Source organism: Limulus polyphemus, unplaced genomic scaffold (genome assembly GCF_000517525.1).
Source record: "Limulus polyphemus unplaced genomic scaffold, Limulus_polyphemus-2.1.2 Scaffold1794, whole genome shotgun sequence".
In the NCBI taxonomy this organism is placed as follows: domain Eukaryota; kingdom Metazoa; phylum Arthropoda; class Merostomata; order Xiphosura; family Limulidae; genus Limulus; species Limulus polyphemus.
The window spans coordinates 50,495-73,176 of NW_013667404.1; the positions used below are offsets into that span (position 1 = coordinate 50,495).

General features: G+C 30.8%; 1 protein-coding gene and 1 long non-coding RNA gene across 2 annotated transcripts in view; both read left to right on the forward strand.

Moving 5' to 3' along the window:
- Positions 1-16,683, forward strand: part of LOC106464960 (serine/threonine-protein kinase SMG1-like) — a 34,997-nt gene extending 18,314 nt beyond the window's left edge. Inside the window, exons 17-26 of the mRNA XM_022392771.1 lie at positions 1,909-2,077; positions 2,724-2,900; positions 4,243-4,367; positions 6,739-6,817; positions 8,825-8,950; positions 9,735-9,833; positions 9,953-10,226; positions 10,517-10,723; positions 12,621-12,727; positions 14,112-16,683. Of these exons, the coding sequence (XP_022248479.1) occupies positions 1,909-2,077; positions 2,724-2,900; positions 4,243-4,367; positions 6,739-6,817; positions 8,825-8,950; positions 9,735-9,833; positions 9,953-10,226; positions 10,517-10,723; positions 12,621-12,727; positions 14,112-14,189 (1,441 nt within the window). The 3' untranslated portion in view covers positions 14,190-16,683. The remainder of the gene's footprint in view (positions 1-1,908; positions 2,078-2,723; positions 2,901-4,242; positions 4,368-6,738; positions 6,818-8,824; positions 8,951-9,734; positions 9,834-9,952; positions 10,227-10,516; positions 10,724-12,620; positions 12,728-14,111) is intronic.
- Positions 16,684-17,142: 459 nt separating this feature from the next.
- The window catches only part of LOC111087148, a 21,762-nt gene continuing 16,222 nt past the window's right edge, over positions 17,143-22,682 (forward strand). The window contains exon 1 of the long non-coding RNA XR_002611865.1: positions 17,143-17,152. This is a non-coding gene — a long non-coding RNA (uncharacterized LOC111087148). The remainder of the gene's footprint in view (positions 17,153-22,682) is intronic.

A 22,682-nucleotide genomic window follows, 5' to 3' on the forward strand; every position in this document is an offset into this window, starting at 1 on the left:
CTTCTAGTTACAACCTTTGTACTCAGTTGTTAAGCCTTTTAAAATTTTGCATGTGTAGGATATGAGACGAAATATTTTTTTAGGTTTTATATATACTGTTGAATAACCAAATCTTAAATTATTATATCACTACCATAGAATTCCACTATAATTTATCAAGCTTAGTAACTATACTGTATTTTAGTCTAAAAAAATATCGAATTACGAGCAGAGTAAGGACACAACCTATCCAAACATGTTAAAATGGCTGAGAAAGCCACTAGGGGGACATTTTGAGTTTTTGATTGATTATTCATGTCATATATAGAAGTAAGTGTATAAACGGAGCATTTCCAAAAATAGAAAAAGGAGGTGGTTGGGGTGTTTGATTTATTACAAGAGCAATATCTTAGAAAATTGAAAAGATAAGAAGCTTTTATTATATATTCTAGCTTGTCAATATCAGTAATTTGAGTTCCTAATTCGTACGAAAGTATAGATGTAGTATTTTGGCATCACAAACATCTAATTTGAACCAGTGTTGCATTCAACATACCACGTGACACACACAAAGCAATGTTTAACTGTTTGTTTTTTATATTTACTCTTAAACTAAAAAATTGAGTAATGTATAATACTAAAATATGAATTATAATCTACAGTTTGATACCAAACATATTGACATAAGTTCATGAAATAGTAGTTTAATAAAATTTTGAATGCGAGTCAATAAACGGGATGATATGGCCTTTCATCCATGACCCGTCTGGAAAAGATTAACCTACTTTTAGGTTAGTTAAAAAGCCAGATAAATAATAGTAGTTTTGGGACATTTTATTCTTGTGTCTTTTACTTTTTGTGTGTTCTTAAATGAATATTTGAAATTACATTAATTATTTTTTGAGAACCATCATACTGAGATAAAATTCACTTAATAAACGATGCACCCAAGTGCAAAAAGCCTCAAGGCTAAACTAAGTCAGAAATTTCTTTAGTTTTGTTTGTATGTTTTACTTATTGACATATTTTTTTAACAAAAAAAACTAGAAAGTAAACATCAGAATTTATTAGGTGAAATAATAAAAAAAAATTCTTGAGGAATGTGCACAAACTACCATCAGGTGATTTAGTTTAATAGTTTGCTTACCCTTACTTATCCTAAGCTTTTAAAGGGTGATTTATTGTGGTAATTAGACATGGTTTAAAAAGCAACAAATTTAAATTAAAGTAGATGTAGGACTGTGAAGACCCTAAGGCTGTTAAGAATAAATAAATTGAAATTTACTTTTGTAATCTATAGTCATTCTAGAAAAAATTATCTTTAATTTTCTTCATATTTTTCAATTTTGCTATGGATGATTTTGCTACAGTTAGTGTCATGGTAAAGAAAATAAAACAAAGTTTAAATTTTCACCCAAAAAAGATTTGATGTTCAGTTATAAGGTTGTAGAACTTATGCAAATGAAATTGAAAATTTTAAGTTGAAAGAGAGTATATTTTATTCGTAGCATGAAAAATATTTTCACTTAGACTGACTTAGTAAAGGCTTCATAAAGTTAGACAGATCTTTAATAAAAGTACCTTATTGAAAATTTTGATTTTTTGTGTTAACAGACTTAATGTAGAGTAAAAGCTTGAAAAATTTCATGAAGATACACATAGTACATTCAGAGGTATATAGTTTCATGCTTAAATGCTGGTTACATGCTCAGTCTAAATGACTCCACCGATATATGGTTAACTGAAGGTGAAGGTTGGAATTACAAAAAAGCCAATAAAATATGAACCTGTATATCTTTGTCTTTGAATTTGGTTGTTTTGTTCTAGAATAATGTATTGAGAAGTCTTGTAATTTCATTCAGACAAAATGCAGAATCCTGTTTTATCAACATATCCCGATTAAGAGATTCAACTTTTTTTTTGTCTTAGACGTCTTGAAAAGCATGATGTTCTTTTGAAAGAAAGTCTTCAACGTGTACAGCTCCAACTTGCTCGTTACCATTGGCTGTTTGAGGATATACTAGCACAAGGAAACGTTGGACCTTTACAAAACCTCACTGCGTATGGCAGATCAACTCTTATGTCAGAAATGAGAAAAGTATGTACCAAGTTTTATTCGTGTGATAATGATTTAATCTTTAAAAAAAATGCACTAAAGTGGAGTAGAGCTGGGCAATTAATGGAAATTACTCACTGATTAATTGTCAGGCTCATTAATTGATTACAATCGCATACGATGGCTATTGAAAAAACTAAATGCTAAAAATCAGGTTTTGATACCCATGGTAGGGAGAGCACAGACATTTTGTTGTTTAGCTTTTTAGTTAACAGCAAACATAATGATAATATTTCAGTTACTTGGATTGGTGAAATAATAAGAAACCCTAATTTTGATTATTTTTGTGAGGTGTGATACTAATCAATTAAGCTGAACAATCTTGAATTAATTTAAAGTAATTAAAAATCGTGATGATAATATTTTGATAACTTTATAGCTGGAATAATTGAAAACTAATTTTTATTAATTGATTATTTTTGTGATATTAATATATATTGAATTATATTTTTAATTGCTGGAATAATCAGAAACACTTATTAATTTAATCGATACACACAGGTAATAGATTATGTCAGTTAGTAATGTTAATTTCCCAGCTGTAAAACAAGTAATCATTACTTTTAGTGGGTGGAGGAGATACATTATGATGAGCACCAAATAGTATTTATTTATTATCTTTAACTAGGCAGTACAGACTTTGTTGTCCTTGGAGTCTGCTGTTTCTCAGAGTCAGGATCGTTATTTGTCCGTGACAGCCAGTGTGGAACAAAGATTGAAGTGGGCAGCTGGGGCTAACCCCTCTTTAGCCAGTACACAAGAAGAATTTGAAGCAGGAATTACAGAGAAAACTGCAACCACATCAGTAGGTTTCTTGCTGGATTTGTAGTTATTTGGCTTAATAAACCATCAGTGTCATTTGTTTTACATGGCTATATTTTAAAGTTTTAGATCCAGTTAAATCAACCAATCAAAAAATTTTGTGTTATGAGAAAATAGCAAAAGATATTAAGGTAACTGACATGGTGGCTTTTATGATAGACTAAACAGCATGTTAAATTTAGTTGGATTAAAATTAATGAACAATTTATTGGGCTTTATGGAATGAAGTATTCTAGGCTGGTGTTGTATATTATTAATTTTGGGAGTTATAAAGGTTAAATTTGTTGTATTCAAACTAGTGAACAGTTTATTGGGTTTTTTGGAGTGAAGTATACCAGGCAGATGTTATAGACTATTAACTTGGGGAGTTATAAAGGTATAAGACATTCAGTCTGAATAAAGAAGATGATAAGAAATTCTAGTAAACCATGTGTAGTGAAGATGAAGTTAGAACAAGAACAAATATGATTAAATCATTCTAATTTTAAAACAGTGTCACTTTGAGGATATACTAACACCAGATAGTCGTTGAAACAGTGTCGCTTTGAGGATGTACTAACACCAGATAGTTGTTGAAACAATAACGTGAGGAAAGTAATAACAGGAGGTTTTGAAGTTGCATCATGTGAAGACATTAGTAACAAGTTGTTGTATAAAATGAAGTCAATTAAAAACATTAGTAACAAGAAGTTATATGAACAGTGTTGTGAGAGGAAACTAATTATTGATAGTTATATAAACAGTATTTCATTATGAGACTAGTAATGGGAAGTTATTGAAACTGTCATTTGAGGACTGTACTAATAGGAAATAAACTGTATATTAATTGAGGAAAATCATGAATTAGGATGTTTTAATAGTTTTATGTACAACTTATATTTTCCAATCAGCCATGCATTAGCTCCTTTACACTGTTATTTTTCATTTGGTATTTTCCAGCTATTAAGATACATGAATATGCCAAATTATGCATGCTAAAATTACAAACAGAAATAAAAAAAAAAAAAATCCTAATTGTGTTTGTTCTGTGAATATTACTGTTTGATATATATAAAAAAAAAAAAAAAAAAAAAAAAATAACAAGAATGAAATATAGCTGTGTAGTTCTCTTTCTGTACTTTGAGAAGTTCATCTCTTCTGAGTTTTGAGAAACCTAATATAAATGTTATAGTAGCATCTGTACTTAATGTATGAAGTCGTTATAACCTACTAGTAGCACATATTTTTATTTTATGTGATTTTTGTTGATGTTAAATGTCAAAAACATGTCCAAGTATTTTTATTTCACAGTTTAAAGTAAGTCATCAAGCTTTTTTTTCCCCTAGGCCACTGCCCAGCTTTCTCGGGAATTAATGAACGTATGTAATGCAGTTCTTCATTTCGAAGCTATGAGAACTCGAACTTCAGAAGCCCTGGCCTCAGACAGCTCATTTTTAAATCTCATCAACAGGTTGTTAGATTTTTACAGAAGCTATAGTTATTAAATTGTAATATTTGACATTATAATATTGTTATTACTGACAGTTTTGGAAAATATTGTCATAAACTTAGAAATAGCATAAATTATGACATTTATTTTTTCACAAAATAATTCTGTATAACTGAGTAGCTAGTTTTCTCCAAAACCTGTAGCAGACTTTACCTTTAATAGTATAATAATACAATATTCAATATAGTAGTTCAAACTTTTCTCCAGTAAAATCAATATAAAACAGTTTATTTAAATAGTTGTAGAACAATCTTTTGACAAAGTTCAGATATATACACAACACTGTAATTAAATTCTTTTGCTTACTTAATAGCTAATAAAGTGGGACTTGTTAATTGTTTTTATTTACTTATGTTGTAGGTTAAAAAAATTACATCGTGATATTGTATTTAGTTTTAGGCCTTAAGTAATGAGCTCCAAGATGTAAATAAATGAGCATAAACAACAAAAACATATTTTGAATGTTACACAGTTATATTAAAATTTAAGATTAGAAATTTATCACATTAGATAGATTCTAGTTATATGTACAATAACATAAATACTTTTTTTTTATATAACTTGTTATTATTAGATATAAGTAAATGATAGAAGTGATAACTGTAGATATTTGTTCTTTTGAAGTTATGATGATGTTTGGAAATACAGATAAAGGAAAATGTACAAATTTTGCCAAAAATAAAAGAGAAAACATAAATACACACATAAATGTTTTAGTTGCCAGATTCTAGCCATACAAGTTTTGGAAATATTGCTTTGCTTTTATGTAAAATAAGTGTAAGGAAACTGTCTGTTATTTCCTAAAGTCTTAAGAGAGACTTAAAAACACTATTTGCATAAATATGTTTTTGACTTAAAAGAAGTATTTCAAAATGTTTTTAAATTTGGAAAATAACATTAGCAATGTAAATTGTTTCTTGTATTTTAAGACAGTCTTTAGAAATAAACAGACATGTGTTGATATGGAATTAGAAATTCATTTGAAAATAAGTACTGAATTTTCTTTTTTAAATCAACAACATTTCTGAGGTAAACTACATGTATAGTTTGCTTGTTTTGTTTTTCTGCTATGATCTCTGTGTGGTGTCCAGCCTTGGAGCTCCAGTTTTAGTGTAATTATTCTTTATGGTGTACATTTCAGCCGATTGTTAGTTGGAAAAGTGTATTGAGGTTGTCTGATTTTTGACTATTATTCTCATTTCCTAATTTTAAAATCATAGTCTTTTTATTTAAACAAAAATGCTTACTGTTGAGTGCAAGTAGAACTATAGATTTCAGAGCTGTGAAGTCTGTTTTGATTTCATATGATGCCACAAAATATTGCCCTCCATTTTTCAGCTATGGGTGCATTATAAGAGTGACAATCAATCTCTTATCATGGATGTTATGATGTTGCTGATTGATTGCCTTCCTTCTGGTCAGTAGTTCAGAATTAGAGGTGACATCAGAGTCTTAGTAGTAGCTTTGAAATAAGTACAAAAATATTAATACTCAAAACTGTTGAGAGGTACATACAATTAATATTGTTGTAGTTGTTATAATATAGGTAGCTAATTATTGTTGCAATTGTTATGAGATAGCTAGCTTGTTATTGTGGTTGCAGTTGTTTTTATACAGATTTAACACCAAAAGGAAAGATATCGGCAATGGTTTCTTTAAAGTGTCATAACAAATTTCTAAACTACTGTATATCATGTGTGGTTCATCATATTCCTCAGAAATATTATATAGACACACTGTATGTCAGGAAGAGCTTTTTTTCCTGAAAGATTTAGTAATCACCCCAAACAGTACTAGAAAACTTCTAGGAGGCTACATAAGTGTGTTTCCTGTATCTCGTTCCTCATAAGTTAACATTTTCTACACAAATGTACTTTAAAATGTTAATTAAATTCTGGAGAACATTGCAAGTATAAATTATGTAATTTAGTAAATAGTTATGTTTCACCATAGATTCCGAGAATCCACAAAATGTTTTGTGCATATTTTGTTTAAGGTTTGTAAAGTTTCTACCATGGAGTGCTAGAAGAAAATATCGCTGTGATGAGCTCTTCAGAACTGTCTTTTACCTTGTAAATAATAATTAACTACAAAAAAAATAATTAAATCTGATTATTTGTCTCAGAATCAGCATAGGTTCAAACTGATAGAACATATGAAACCAACAGACATATGTACAAACAAAAATGAGCACAAGCTTCAGTGGAGATGTTGTAAGTGATAATATAACATACTTCTGTGAAAAAGTTATTACATTAAAACCAGACAGAGAAAAAAAAAAGTTTGTTTATACATTAAGCAGTTATTGTTAATTGTATAATGTCTCTTTTAGAAGTCAAGAAAGCTGTCTGTTAGCTGATAATTGTGTGAGCCAAGTCACCAAGCTAGAAGAACAACTTTTAGATCTACAGGTAAATAACTTATCATTATCAATCTTGAAATATTTGTAATCATCCTCCTGTTGTTTTTTGTTGCATTGTTTGAATACTGTATTTCATTCAAAGAAGAAACTAATTGCTGTTGAACCAAAAAGAAATGGGGGGGGGACTATCTTAAAAAAAACAATACAAGTGTTTGACTTGGAAATCAAAAGATTTCGATAAATTTCCTCATTGAAAATATAGTTTATAACCTAGCATAGTGGTGTGAATAGTTCAAGTGTTAAGTGCATATTATTTACTTTCTCTGCTGGGGATGTGATTACAACAATTTCTTAATTTCTTTGTGTTAGTTGGAGGAGGGGCTAGCCATTCCTAATGTAACTCAGCCTTTAACGTAGAGCAGAAGGCTTAATGTAGATATCACACAATGTTAATAACGATACACAATCAAAAACAATTAATATAGATTGAATAGTGAATATTGTAATCTGTCTACATCACGGTATAATATAGGTTATGGTTTTAGCAGTAATTTGTGGTTTGGCTATATAATAACCAGCTGGAATATTTACATGATGTGAACAAATTGTCTGAATCCAAAGTTACAGGAATAGTTTTCTATAACAAGACATCACATAAAGGTAATTTAGGTTTAGCTTGCTAACTTGAAATGGCATATTGCTTGGGTGATACAAATCCTTTTTTTATTAAATATAATAAGTTTATTCAATTTAAACATCACACAAAAATACAACAACATGTTTATTGCAATCAAACTACAGCTGTTAGATATAAATCAATCTCAACCAAAAGATATTGATGGCAAATTATTGTGATACAACTAGAAAGGTAACATTTTCAGAATGTGAGGTCATAGTTCAATAAATCTTAGTAATACAGTGTTTGTATAATTTTTTTGTGGGGGAGTTGACTGGGTGAAACTGATTGAATATATAACATGGAAATTAATGATCGAAACAGCGTTTTAGAACAAAAATTTTTCCTGTTCAGACTAGATACTACTTAAAAAGTGTTTACCAGTTTCACACAAATTGATTAAGCATTTAAAGCATAAGAATGAAAAACCAGAGTGTCGGTAACATCCTGCCAGTGAAAATTAATTTAAGAAATATACATTTTGTACTTAACGTAATGTTAGATAAATCAGACCTCCTAGCAAGACTTAATATTAAATTAATGTAATCTATTTTATCTCTAAAACCTGTAGACTTTTAAGTCAACTACACAGATTTGCTTGAAAATGTTAGCAACTCTGAAAACTCTCTAGGAATTCAATCGAGCGTACAACGAGTAGACACATAGTCAGTGAAAGTCTCCATACACTGTAGTGTTGAGGTTAAGTTCATATTTCACAGCCTGTGTGAATTTTTTGTTGGGTTTTTAGCCTTATCATAAAAATATTTTAATATTTAGTATTAAGAAAAACATACACTTTAGAACTTAAAATAATTTTCTGTATTTTGATGTTTGGCATCAGTACTGGATTTGAGTATGAAAATTGACCATGATTGTTAGCTGTATGTAGGCATTTAAAAAAAAAAAAGTATTGTTCTGAATTTTACCACTAATGATAAACGTACTTGAGTGTGTTTTTTGTCATGATTAAAATTATTTTAAATGTTATGAATATGTTTTGGGGGCTTGTATTTGTATCATTCTATCAATAATCTATGAATTGAATCTTCTTGGAGTTTTCAGATGGCAGTGTTTGAAAGTTTCAACACAGAGACCATTAATCTCAAAACTCTCAACAAAAGTCAAACAACAGTTATAAATGTTTCATAAATGGGATTACTTCAACTAAATTTTAATGTTTTACATTTCAAACAGTGTTTTTAATAGTGTTTAAAAAGTACTCTGTTTCAGAATGAAGAAGCAACTTGCATATTCATATTGGTGACACTTTAATTACTCACCAGTTTGTGATCATCTGTTAATTATTCAGTGGTGGACAGTTGTTTTATCCTTTGATTAACATAATTTGTTAATCTTGTATCTTTTTCTATTGTTTTTTAGCCATTACCTGAAACTGGTGGAATTACTTCAGATTGGATAACCAGCATCTTGGAAAAAATTTCACAGTCTCTGGCAAAGAGCAAAGAAAAACTTGAACAAAAAGAAGTAGAAAGCTTTACTCACTGGGTAAATAAATGTGTTAATGCACAAAAAAGTGAACTTTCTAAAGATATCTTTATTTTCTTTTTATTACATATTTTACAGTTGAATTACCCTTAACATTCCTTTCACCATGCCAGTTTTTATTTTTGACTCAAACTTTCCTTATTAATTTATTATTGAGTCATAATATTTCAGAGACGTAATAATGTCTTTCTCTTCTTCAAGAAAGATGGCTTGTTGGAATCAGCTTCTTGCTTTAATTCTGGATAAGTTGCTGGAGAGGAGGTTTACTGAAAAAATTATTTAAAAGTACAAATTTTTCTGTTTGAGACATGTAAAAAAGAGTGACAAAAAAGAATTTTTGAAAGTAACAGTTAAGACCAAGAATGTTAAGTAATTTTGAAAACTAGATTAGAATTTTCTATATCAGTTATTTCAGTGAGTTGCTTTACTACCTATAGAGAAAGTACTGTTATCTAACTTTTACAAACATCTGTATATGTTTTAGAATTTTTTAGTCTTGCTGAACAGAGTATTATTTTGTTATGCTCGTGTTTGTGTGTGTATCTTCAGGATACTAATGTATGTTAATTTTATTGTTAGGAAAATTTAGGATATATATATTTCCTGCTTTTTACACTTTGTATTAAAAATAAACTTAATGTATGCATTAATATATTTGTGCTGGAATTTTTTTAAATGTGAAATGTTATTAAAATATTTTAATATTGTGTTATATTTTTGATCTGTTTTTAAATCTTTTGCAATTAATTTGGTTTTCTGCTAACCCTTTTTTTTTTATCTTTAGGATGTGGTGAAGAATCATGTCATATCTATCCGTAGCCTGTTAACCACTCATTATAATCTGATGACAGATGTTCGAAGCATCTTGAAGTCTTTAGCAAAGGTAAATGTTTCATATTTTGTGTGTGTAAATGTTCTAGAAACTGTAGTTCCTTGTGTTATCTTTTATGCTGACCTTGTTATCAAAGCTAGAACTTTTATTTTATTTGTGATAATGAACAGCATGAAGAAGTGACACTGAAAGAAGAAGATCAACACATAGGGTCTGTCCAGCAGTACTTGTTGAAATATCGAAGTTTTTCAGAACAGATTTCTACCATGGTTCGGGAGGTTCTTTCTGATGTGAGTGAACATGACCCACAGAAAGTAAATAAAATCAGAGAAAAGCTTGCACCTTTGCCTTCCCTAACAGTTGATGTGTACAATGGTTTGATAGAACTAGCTGGGCCAGTGGGTTCCCATTCTCATCCTGTTTTTACCTGCAGTGTATCAGACGGTAAACAATTTTTTTTATTTTCAGTAGCATAATCATCAACTTCTCATTCAAACACTTCATCTGTTCCATTCATAGATCGATTATACAAATAATTCAAGATAATATTTTCATTGCACAGAATATTTAGATAAGTGTAAAAATTACATGTTCTAACAAATTCTGAAAATGTTATTTTTATTATTATTAATAATGGTTTTAAGACTGCTTCAAGCAAATTTTTACTCTTGCACTGACTATATGAAAAGACTCTGTTGTAGAGTTTTACTGATAATACAATATGATAACAATAGCTGCAGCAGGAAAAACTCCTAATTACCAGAAGGTAAGAGGTGAAAGAACTGTAGTGGGGAAAAAGCTACTGCCTTCAGTTCGTGATGGAGATCTGTACTCTGAGCCATCACCGGGAAGTCAAGGAGCAGGACTTCGTCCACTTTCTACTCCCATTCCAGATAAAACCAAAAAATCCAATGTTTTCAGAGACCCTAAGACTGGTAAAGGTATGGTTTGAAAATATTGTTCCTCTGATTTGATTTTTGTTTTTCTGTGAAAGAAATGTAGCTTCTCTTATCCCTAATCCTCTGGTGGGACAGCTTTAAATCTACAGACCTGCAACGCTACAATCTGGGGTCTGATTCCCCATGTTGGACACTGGATAGTCTAATGTGTCTTTGCTCTAAAACAAAGAAATATACTTAACCCTCTCACTATGAGCTTGGTGGGTTACATTGACCTTGTGACCTTCAGAGTTTCTGTACTATAACTTTTAGTATGTTTTGTGTATCTTTACAAAATTTGTAAAGCTTTCAGTAAACGTTACAAGTCTTGTACACAAAAAAAATCAGATTTTGTAATTAAATTTGTCTGTAAATATGTCGTCACATCAGTGTTGACTGCTCAGATTGCAAAGTGATTTTCATGTTAAAAAAATATATATATTTTTCATTACCTGAAAATTGTCAAATTTCATTTAAATAATCTCTTAAAAACTCCAAAATATGTCAAATGTTTTTATTTTTCAATAAAACTTTAGAATTTATTTTACTTTCTCTATCCTAACTCTATAATACATTTGGTCAATTTGACTGACTTTGTAACTTCCATGAAAAAAATACTAAATAAATCTAAATTATGCTTTTTTCTTTCCAGAGTGATTGCAGATTGTAACAGGAAACTTTAATTGTTTATTCTAAAGAGTTTAAAGCTAATAACATTATACATTTATTGTTTTATTGCCCTTTGACCCGTGTCTAACTAATAATCCCACCACACAAATTGTACATCACTCAGTGGACTTGCAGCTCAAGTTACCTTATTGAATTATGTAATGCATGAGCTGCTCGCAAACATTATTATTTTTTATCTTATCTAACCTAACAAGTTTCTAATTTTCACATTTTAGTTACTTTTATAATAATAAATAAAGAATATACATGAAAAATAAGAAATATGGTACTTACAGATGGCTATCTAACTATTTAAACTTTGGCTTTCTATTGGTTATAAACAGTATAATATAAAACATCAGAGAGAACTATTGGCAATTTGTGAAAAGAGGATGTGACAGGTGGACGTGGCAAGTGGGTCTGATTTTCTAGTTTATGGCTCCATAACAAATTAATATTGTTGGCTGTAAAAATTATACTTTGTATTAGTAATAATATCTATTTTAATTATTTTAATGAGTAATTTACATTAAATTCTGTACTTCTCAACTTCTCAGAAGGGTAGAAAATAAATTGGAGAAGAGGGAAGGCTTAGAGAACAAATGTCAAAATTCTCATACTAAAAGAGGTTAAGAATCTTGTGAGCATTTCATTATAAAATTAAGAGCTTAAAACATATAACATTCAAATTTGATTTATTAATTACATTTTGATGCCAAGTTTATGTGTATACAATGAGAATAAAGTAATTTAAATTTTGAATGTAACTCTAAAAAACCATGACATGCACACTTTGACCTACCTGTAGTGAGAGGGTTAAGCCATTCCATCAACTGCAGTAGGTAAACATCATTAACTATCCAAAGCCAATACTTACGCCTCTGGGTCAGTCCACCAAATATAACCATTTACCAATCCAAAGCTGATATTTAGAACTTTAGGTCAGTTCATCAATTGTAATAGTTAAATATCGTTTCCAATCCAAAGCTAGCTGTTAGTTCTCTAGGTCATCCATCAGCTGTAACATTAAACATCTTACCCATTTAGAACTTACAGCTAGACTTGTGGACAAATTGTAACATTTAGATGTGAGCTAACCCATTGACTGTAACTTGTAAACAACTGAACTTTTCACAGTCTGCACAGTTTATGTAAGTTTTCATCAGCAATATTGCTAACTAATATATCACTGTTTATAAAACAGTAAAAACTTATTTTACATTTTTTTCAGTTGTTCAAGAACGAAATAGTTATGCTACAAATGTGTGGAGACGAGTGAAAGTGAAGTTGGATGGCAAGGATCCTGACCTTAATCGACGGTTATCAGTTGCTGAACAGGTAATATTAACTTAGTAGTAATAAAGTTTTTTTCACCTTGTATCTATGTCCATGTTACCTAATGATAAGAGCTCAGAGATGTTTCTAGAAATAGAAATTGTATAAATTACAGAGAGCATAGAGTCAAGCTTTTTTGATAATTAAAGGAAAACTAGTTGTATGAGTTGAAGTTCAATAATGACAGGGGCTCAACATGGAAAGGTTTCAAATGAAATATAGATAACTATTAATGTTTAAAAGAGTTTCATTTAGAAGAGAAGTTGCATTAGATGAAAAATAGTTGTTTGTTGATTGGAAATAATGAGGTTAGGTACCATTACATTATACTTCATTATAAAAAAATACCTGTAAAATCTTTTGATCTTTCTGAGTGACTTTGTTATACATTATAAGCTGGTGTAATTTTTCTTAACAGTTAGTCAGTGCATTACGGATGTTGATACAGTTCTGTGTACAGATGTGATAATGAAATCAGATATATTTCTTTGTTTCAAAAAGATATATATTTAACTATTGGAAAAAGTTTTGTAAAGAATTTTTCAAATTATTACAAAATTATAATTATTTCACTAAATTTTAAGAATATAGATTATCACTATTAGTAATATAGGAGGTGACAGTTCAGCCATAATTACTTTGTGATTAAAAAATAATTACACTTCTACTATTACTTATATATTTGACATTTTACTGATAGTTCAGCCATTATTACTTGACTTTGTGATTAAAAAAAATTACACTTCTACTATTACTTATATATTTGACATTTTACTGATAGTTCAGCCATTATTACTTTGTGATTAAAAAAATAATTACACTTTTACTATTACTTATCTCTTTGACATTTTACTGATAGTTCAGCCATTATTACTGGGCTAAATGGTAAAAAAAAAATTACAGAAACATTTTATTTGTCATCCAGTGACATTGTACTGACAGTTCAGTCATAGTTAGCTTTCTTTTTATCATTAGTTCTTGTAACAACAGAGTTAATTTGACAGCAAGTTTAGAAAAGAGCAAAAGAAGTTACAAAGGTAATCCAATCATTATGAATAAAATTATTCTCCAAATAAATATCTTTATAATAGAAACAACTATATTTCAGCCTGTATTTGTCTTATTAATGGGTTTTTTTGAAGCATAGTTAAAAATTAAGTTTATAAATTTAGAAAATTGAAACTGTATAAATACTTTTTTTATTATTCTAGTAACATAAGGAGCCAGTGTTATTGGCTAACTTTTAACATATTTTAATTATGATTATATTTATGACAAACAGCTGAAAGATTGTTTTGGTGTAGAGTATGCATTTTATTATATGACCAGAACTTTAACAGGGTGACTGTTGTTAAACAGTGTTAATATTTAACTTGTTATGTGATAGGTTGATTTTGTCATCAAGGAGGCTACCAATATGGAAAACTTGGCTGTGCTGTATGAGGGGTGGACACCCTGGGTGTGAAATTAATAAGTAGACACCCCCTGTGTGGGGAGAAGCCTTCATCAACATCGCCAAACAGCTGGGTTGTGTGATGTCACACGTAATCCCAGGCATCCTTGTTCCCACCACTAGAGGACGTTTTACCGTGGCCACCACATATTGTTCACCACCAGATAGCACCACCATTGCCACAGCAGCTAGTCGACCATGCCAGACCTTTCCTTTGCCAAGTGGGGGGAGAAAGGGATTGGGATATCAGCTGCTATTGAAATCTGAGTGGTTGAACCAACGTCCAGGTGGTGGGACCTCCTCAACAAATGGCTTTAGTAGAGTGAAGAACCATCAGCCACCTCAGATAGGTGATAAACACCAACATATAACTTGAGTGAAGAGTGCACAAAACACAAACTTAGTCAATCAGACAAATAAAACTTTAAATGCTCTAGTGTTTAGTTCCATTTTGGCTGATGTCTTGCATTTCTCTAACTTTATTTACAGCTGTCAAGTATCTGTATTTTAGCTTTAATATATTTGTGTTTGTATCCTTATTTGAAAACCTAATGGTAGTATTGTTCATCATTGGCAGTGGAATTTGGCTTATGCTGAAAAATATTTAAAATTCCAAAACAAAAACTTTTCAACCTTTATTTAATTTTTACTGGTTATTCAGTTTTATTGTAATGAAAGTAGGTTATATTTGTTATGGTTGCAATATGAATGGTGGGATAATATTAATGTTCTTAGTAGTATATTGAGCATGAAATACTTTTCCTTTAGAAAACAATGTGGTGATGCTAGTAACTTGATAGTTAGTTAGAATGCCTCACTTATCTTGTTAAACTGCTGGATATTAGTCTGGAGAGAAGATTTCTTTATAGCATCTCAAAATATTTAAATAAAGTTAAGATTCACACAAATATCCCTTTACTGTTCACTAATAAAGGGGTACTACAAGACTGACATTTCATATTTAACTGTAATGGTAAAGTGAAGACACTGTCAGAATCAATGATATATCTGTACTGCTCCTGTAACAGAAGTACTGCTTGCAATACAGAAAATGTTTCCTGGCTCAGTTTCACATGACTATTTTCAAGGTGGAAAGATACAAGTACAGGATTGTACTGTGATTTACTCCTTAGGCCATTTTTTACTTGATATAATAATCTTCAGAGTAAGAAGAAAGATACTTGTATACCTCTGTGTTCAGATGCATGTACTACTGTATTTATCGTGAACACTATTATCTGACAGTGTTTGTGATGTTCAATGTGGGGACAATTAACACTGTTGTACCTTCTACAACTAACGTTACCCGATTCTATTCTTTTGTACTAATGTGGAAAAAGACATTCAAATACATGATTTTTTTTCATTATTATGGTTTTTCTGGTTTTAATGTACTTTGTCTTTAATCCATATTATGTTTGCAGCTAACAAATCACTTTCTTTGGGTACATTGAATCCTTTGGCTAGTGTCATGTTTATGTCTGTGACAGAGAATACTGAGCCATAACGAAAAGTGTTGGAAGTCTAGAAAGTCATCTGATAACTTCCTGTCATTCCTACATCATATACATTCATACACTTTTCCTAAGATTCAGCTGTACGTAAATAATGCAATATTTATGCATTCGTTACAAACATGGACTTACTCTGATGCTTAGACCTTTTTCTTTCTGCTGAAATATTACAGATTACAGGATTAGTTTAAAGTACCAGTTATTAAAAAAGTGTTAGGAATGCTTGGGGGGGGTGCTTATTTTGAAACATGAAAAATTTGCATTAGTGGTTCTTAAAGTTTAAGTATGAAGTTACTAGCAGGTAACAATCATATTTCAACAGTTGAGTTTGAAAATATAATATCTAAGTGGTATTTACTTATCTCTAGTGTATCTGTATATATGATGGTTTCTTTCAAGGTAGTGGTAACATTTACAATTTACTTCCCTGGTGTTTCTGCTTTGGTTGATGAAACAGTGAAAAAAAAAGTGAAATTATTTTTATCAGTTACACCTCTATAAGTGACTTTGAGAGGAGGATAAGATTAGAAAACGAGTTATGATTTTATTCTTTTTAAAATAAACTTTGTAAATTGTGTACTTTTTTTGATTCTGCCTGTTTTCAAAAAATATTTTAGTAAAGTATTTTACCTGTTAAAAGCTTTTGTTTGTGTGTAATTAGTGCCTAGAGTAAGGATGGAAGGTTAGCTAATTTAAAAGAATTTGTTCAAGTAAGGAGGGCATAAGCCAGTGTTCTAGAACAAATCTTTGTTGGACTATGGTCATTGTGTTGTATGTAGAATGTCTCATTAATTCAATATTGTGACTAGTTCTGGAGTGAGATACTGTGCAAGTAAACTAGAAGAATTTTATTTCTCAGTTTAAGTAGGCACTTTCATATGTGTTTTGGTGAATCTTATAGAAATAACTTTTGTGTATTTTTATGATCATAATTACTTAATGTGTGTGTGTGTATAGATTTGTAGGATCAAATAAATCATTGTTCAATAAAGCATGATGCCCACTTGTTGAAAAACATAAAGCAATTTCCTGTTAAATTTCAGACATGTCTGACTTTTTAAACAAATAACAGGACCTGACAATTTCCCACAGTACTTAAGAAGTGTTAATATTCAAGTTAGTTAAAACACCAGTAACTTTATATTTATATTGAATTTGATTACAAAAGCAGAAAGTGTGTTGGTTTTTGGTTTGTTTATTCAGTATGTCAAAGTATTGCATTGGTTTCACATGTATGATGTTACTCTAAAAGTTGTTTATATTCAGATTATTGAAGTTCCTTCTTTTTCATGTTATGTGACACTGGTGAATATTTTGAATTAATTTATTAATCAAACTACCTAATTTTTATCCACCCCAGTCAAAGTTTTAGACATGTTGCTCAGATAAACAGTCTTCATTTTTATTCATACACAACTAATAAACTTCTCTTATACAGTATTTGATTATAGCATGCAAGAAGTCATGTAAAGAGAAAGGATTCAACAAATTAACAGATATTGTATGCTCATAAATCATTACTTTTCGCATAACAAAAAAAATATTTATACGTTGTGAAACTGACAAGAAAACAAAATTAACCAGATAACAGTCATCAAAGAGACAATATTAGTGGTGTATTATAAAACAGAAAAACAAAGTTTGTGTGTGGCTGGATTATTAGCTGCTCCTATTTTTTGAGGTTAATTGGCAAAGGCAGTTATTCCAAAAGACTAATGGTTAGGGAGCTTTATGTGCAATCTGCCATTCACGGCTACTAATCCCATTGCCAAACATGCTCACCCTTTCAGCCAAGTAGCCATCATAATCTGATGGTTAATCCCATTATTTTATTAGAGTAGAACAAAACTTTGCAGTGAGTGGTGTTGACTAGCTGTCTTCCCTTTAGTACAAGGCTATTACATTATTTTCTTTTACTCTTAGTGTTTGCTACATAACCCATTGCTCCCTGCATGTTACATCACTGCTTGGCCACACACTATCTCACTTGTTGTGTGTCACTATTGAAACACTTGAGATGAAGTCAAGAAATCTGTTATTGCTTCTATTTCAGTCTTCAATTCATTTTCCTAACAAAAAGATGTCATCATGACAGGTGGTTGTAGACTTGCTGTAACCATTTGTTTTAATTTTGATAAAAACAGTAACATTGGTTTTTATAGATTTCCCAGAAAAGATAAACATTTGTTTAAAACTTTGGTTGATACATGCAAAAGAGCAGACAAACTTTATCCAATCAGTAAGAATAGTCATGAATGTTTGGACCACTTTAGAAGTGACTGTTTTGAGAAACTTAAAAGCTGAACTCCTTGGTTGCAAAAGCAAACAGAGATTGAAGCCAGGAGCCATTCATTCTCTCCAATTACTGTTGTCATCAAGTACAAGAATTGCAAATGATGATGAAACGTTGTAAAGTGAACATGCAAAATCGACCAAAGAAAAACCTGATAAATTATATCATCTGTTCATCATCTGCTTCAGGTTCTCAAAAAAGAGACAGGAGATCAAAGTTCTTTGATGGATTCAAATCGTAACAATTTAGTGCTGGAACCTGAAGTTGCCATTGAAAATCAGATATGAGTTATAAATGGAAAATACAAGAAAATAGCTGCTTTAAGAGCAAGAATATCTTTGTTGCAGAAAGAAAGAAAATGAATTTGAACTCTGATTACTACATCATACAAGGTACCAAAGGATCAAGGACCCAGCCAGAATATGTGGAAACTGATAAGCCAAAGTAAATAGCATATGTTGCTCAGTTAGTTAATATTCTTATTTAGTTTAGTCAAAACAATATGTTGAGTATGATATCTAAAAGACACATGATTTAAATTTCACTATATGAGGTTCATTAATTCAATAGATGCATCTTTCTTTCATGAAATGATTGCTTTAACAATCTCTGTCAGTGTATGTTCTTTAACACCACATAACATTTTACTAAATTTAAATCTGTTTGTGACCATCAACTTTGCCTTTAGGAAGACTTCCTAGCACATGATCTTGTGTGGATCTTCTGATCATCATAATGATTGGGGAAATGTATATTATATTATGCATTTTTATGTTGTACAGATGTTGTACTTAATCATAATATAGTGTTATATTGCTCAGAAATGTATGCAGTTGCTTCCACAAGTGCTGTACACCTGTTCCATTGTCACATTTCATGTGCATAAAGTGGCCGGGCAGTGACGTCATTTTCAATCGGCCATTCACAATGCAAATACTGTTTGAGCTAGCCTTGTAATGCAAGTTTTGCCTCTTGTCTCCCATTTTGAAATGAAAGACAACCAGTGCAAATAGTTATTTTAAGTATGTGCATGTTCAACTAATTATACTGGAAATTATTAAATACTACTACGTTTCCTTCATTTTAAACAAATTTTCAAAAGTTTTATGTTTGTAAAATAAACTTAATGTAACGTACAGAAGAATTGGGTTTTATATAGAATTATAGGATATTAAAGCAACATCTTAATCAGAAAGATCTATTATTGTTGCTGCTACAAATTTTTCTCAAACACATTTTTTCAAATGGATCTTTTAAGAAGAATTTTTTCTACTAGGATCAGTAAAGTATGATATTTTGGGAAGGTGAACATTTGCTCTTTGACATTGGTGTTGTGATATTTTTGTTTTGTGTTAACTTGTTTTCCTATAAGTATCAGATAGTCAGCTTTAATCAGGCAAATTTTTTGTTGTCTTTCCATATTTGGTATATGAAATCATGGAAAAGAAACACTACAGCAGTTTTGTTATTTCCTAAACAACTTCCATTCATCAATCAAGTTCACACTATAACTATCCAATGCAGAAGAAAACTTAACATTCTTAGAAGTAACCCTAAAAGTCCAAGACTGAAGAATACAGAGTCCTATGCATGACAAAGAATGTAAGTAGCCAATATTTCTCCATTACAAATCACACCACCCAGACCAAGTCAAAAGAAAAAGGAAGGAGAATAAATCAAAACTACTCCACGCTGAATGCCTTTGAAACAGCACAAAAAATCTAAAACACTACTATTGCAGAACAGATACTCTGAATATTACATCAACAATGTTTTCAAATCATAAGAAACAAAAACATTACCACAGCATCAGACCCAAAAACAAAAGACATACATGAAAACACCAACAATGAACATTACTTTAATAAACAAGACAATCGCAACCAAGATTGTAAAGCTCTTAAACAGTCCGAACTGACAATCAACATGATGCAAAATTAGGTAAACACTGAAAGAACTATTACTTTACTTTTCAGACTCACAAACTAAATGTAACAAAAAATAATGCTACACCAGAGCAAAACAAATATGCCAAAATACACACGCATCATACCAGTACACTGAACATAATTACTTTTAGTTTAACACTTGCATACTTTAGTGTATCATGCAGTCTTACAGTTCTTTTTTAACACTATTAGTAAACTTTGTATCCTTCCAACTTTTCTGTCTGTCTGTTTTTGTAGGTAATCATAAAACATATTGTGGTTCTCTTTATTTTAATATTTCATATAAATAATATATGTGATATGTTAATAAAGCTGTATAGTTATTACTATAATTATACTATAATATTAGAACAATAGTGAAACAATAATCATATTCTATACTTTATTAGAGGCACATTACAGCGGGCTCGAGAAATACAATATCACAAGCAGTTTTATAATTTAGCAAATATCAAACAGTTTTATGTACTAACTCTGAAGAAACCACAAGGACGAAATGTCAGTTAAAAGTTCTCTGGAGTGTAAAGGTAATTTATCCTAACTTCACTATCAAGTTTTGGTCTGGAGTTAAGGAAAGTGTTCACTGTTTGATAATTTGACTTAGTTTTCTTAGTATGTGAGAAATAATGAGACTGGACAAGTTTAACACAATCATTATTGTAAAACGAGTAAATGTATTATACATACTTTCACACGTGAAAAGATGGTCTCTTGTTCTGGATTTTGATTAGATACACAACTTTTTCTCTAGCAGAATAGACTTTTGTTAAACTAAACGTGCTGATCTTAAAGTATATCTCTACTCAATGAACTCTGGGTGGAAATTTGAAGAAAGAAAGCAAGCTTCATTTTTAACAGGTAAACTTGGTTGCTTTGTTCAGTCAACAGCATCATTTCATGACCATTTCTCTCTCACAGCATTGGTCGGCCGTGGCATACACACACACTGTTGATTCGGCCATATAAGTATGTTATGGTCAGTAATCATTGAAACCTGGATGCAATATGTTCCTGTAATACCTTCCTGGGGCACAAATAGACATTATCTACTATATAGAACAAGACAATGTCAACGACTTTCTGCACCGAAACTAAATGAAAAACTTAAAAATTGTTATATCACTAAAGCAGGTAGAAAACGCATGTCTGCATATCACTGTTTAGACTCTTGGTTGCCATGAGGGAAGAGCAACAAATCTGTACCATGTATATGGTGTTTCAGGATTCATGTGTTAAGTCAGGTGTCATTGCTTCAAGTATAGACGAACTTCACATTTTCCAAAGCTTGAGAGATTATTATTGAAATCTATAATTCCTTTGAAGGGATTTTGTTTCTGGTATGATTTATTCCTACTAAAGATAGTAGAGCAGTAACAAAAATATATGCACAATATCACAAGAATACTTAAACATGGTTTTTTTTTGTTTTTTTTACTTACCGGCTTAATTAGTATCTAAAGTATTTGTACCATAGTTGTGTTTCGCTTGTTTAATGCTACACTTTATTTTAGATTTTTTTTTTCTCCAAAGAAAAGTGGCAATATTGCAAACTGTATGCAATATATTATTCTTGTTAGTGAACAAAGCGAGACTGGTGTATAATGGGAAGCATATTACACTATTCTTGTCGGTGAACAAATAGTCAGGCTGGTGTATAATGGGAAGCATATTACACTATTCTTGTCGGTGAACAAATACGAGATTGGTGTATAATGGGAAGCATATTACACTATTCTTGTCGGTGAACAAATAACGAGATTGGTGTATAATGGGAAGCATATTACACTATTCTTGTCGGTGAACAAATAGTCAGGCTGGTGTGTAATGGGAAGCATGCTACTTTATTCTTGTTAGTGAACAAATAACGAGATTGGTGTATAATGGGAAGCATATTACACTATTCTTGTCGGTGAACAAATAGTCAGGCTGGTGTGTAATGGGAAGCATATTACACTATTCTTGTTAGTAAACAAATAGCGAGATTGGTTTTAAGTGGGAAGCATGCTACTTTATTCTTGTTAGTGAACAAATAACGAGATAGGCGTATAATGGGAAGCATATTCCACTTATCAGTGGAACTGTGAGGCCGATTTATTTTGAGGATTAGCAAACCAAAGGATTCTAATGTAAGAATAGAAAACTTGTGAAATTTGGTGGCATAGCTACATCAAGGTAAAATACGTCACTGCGTGATAGTTTACTGTTATCCTAAAAATAATAACATCAACGATTAATTACTCACTCAGGATAGTCGATATTGAAATATAAGTGGGGCAGTATACCGAGAAAGTTGCAGTATGAACAATATATGAAATTAGAGGCAGGACGAGTATGTTACTACCTTTACTAAGGAAAATTATGTTGTGTATTTTAATAAACATCAAAGTCAAGGTTACACACACCCAACAAGAGATCTATAAACTCTGAAAACAAATTTTAAAAATCCTGATCTGTCGGTGTGTAGTGTTAAGTATTAGGTCGTCAAGAAATAAATGTCTCGTTTTGGAACACTCTCATTACCCCCCCCAACCCCCAAAAAGAACTACGTTAGTGTACGCCTATATAATGTAGTTAAAGTTTAGTATACTCTAATCCTTTATAGTGATGGCACACGACGACATATACATGCGGCATGTAATGCTGTTTGAATACAAGAAGGGAACAAAGCCTCTGTAGCCACAAAGAATATCAAAGAAGATTATGGAAATGTTTTGAACGTTCGTAAGTGTCAACGATAGTTCATCAGATT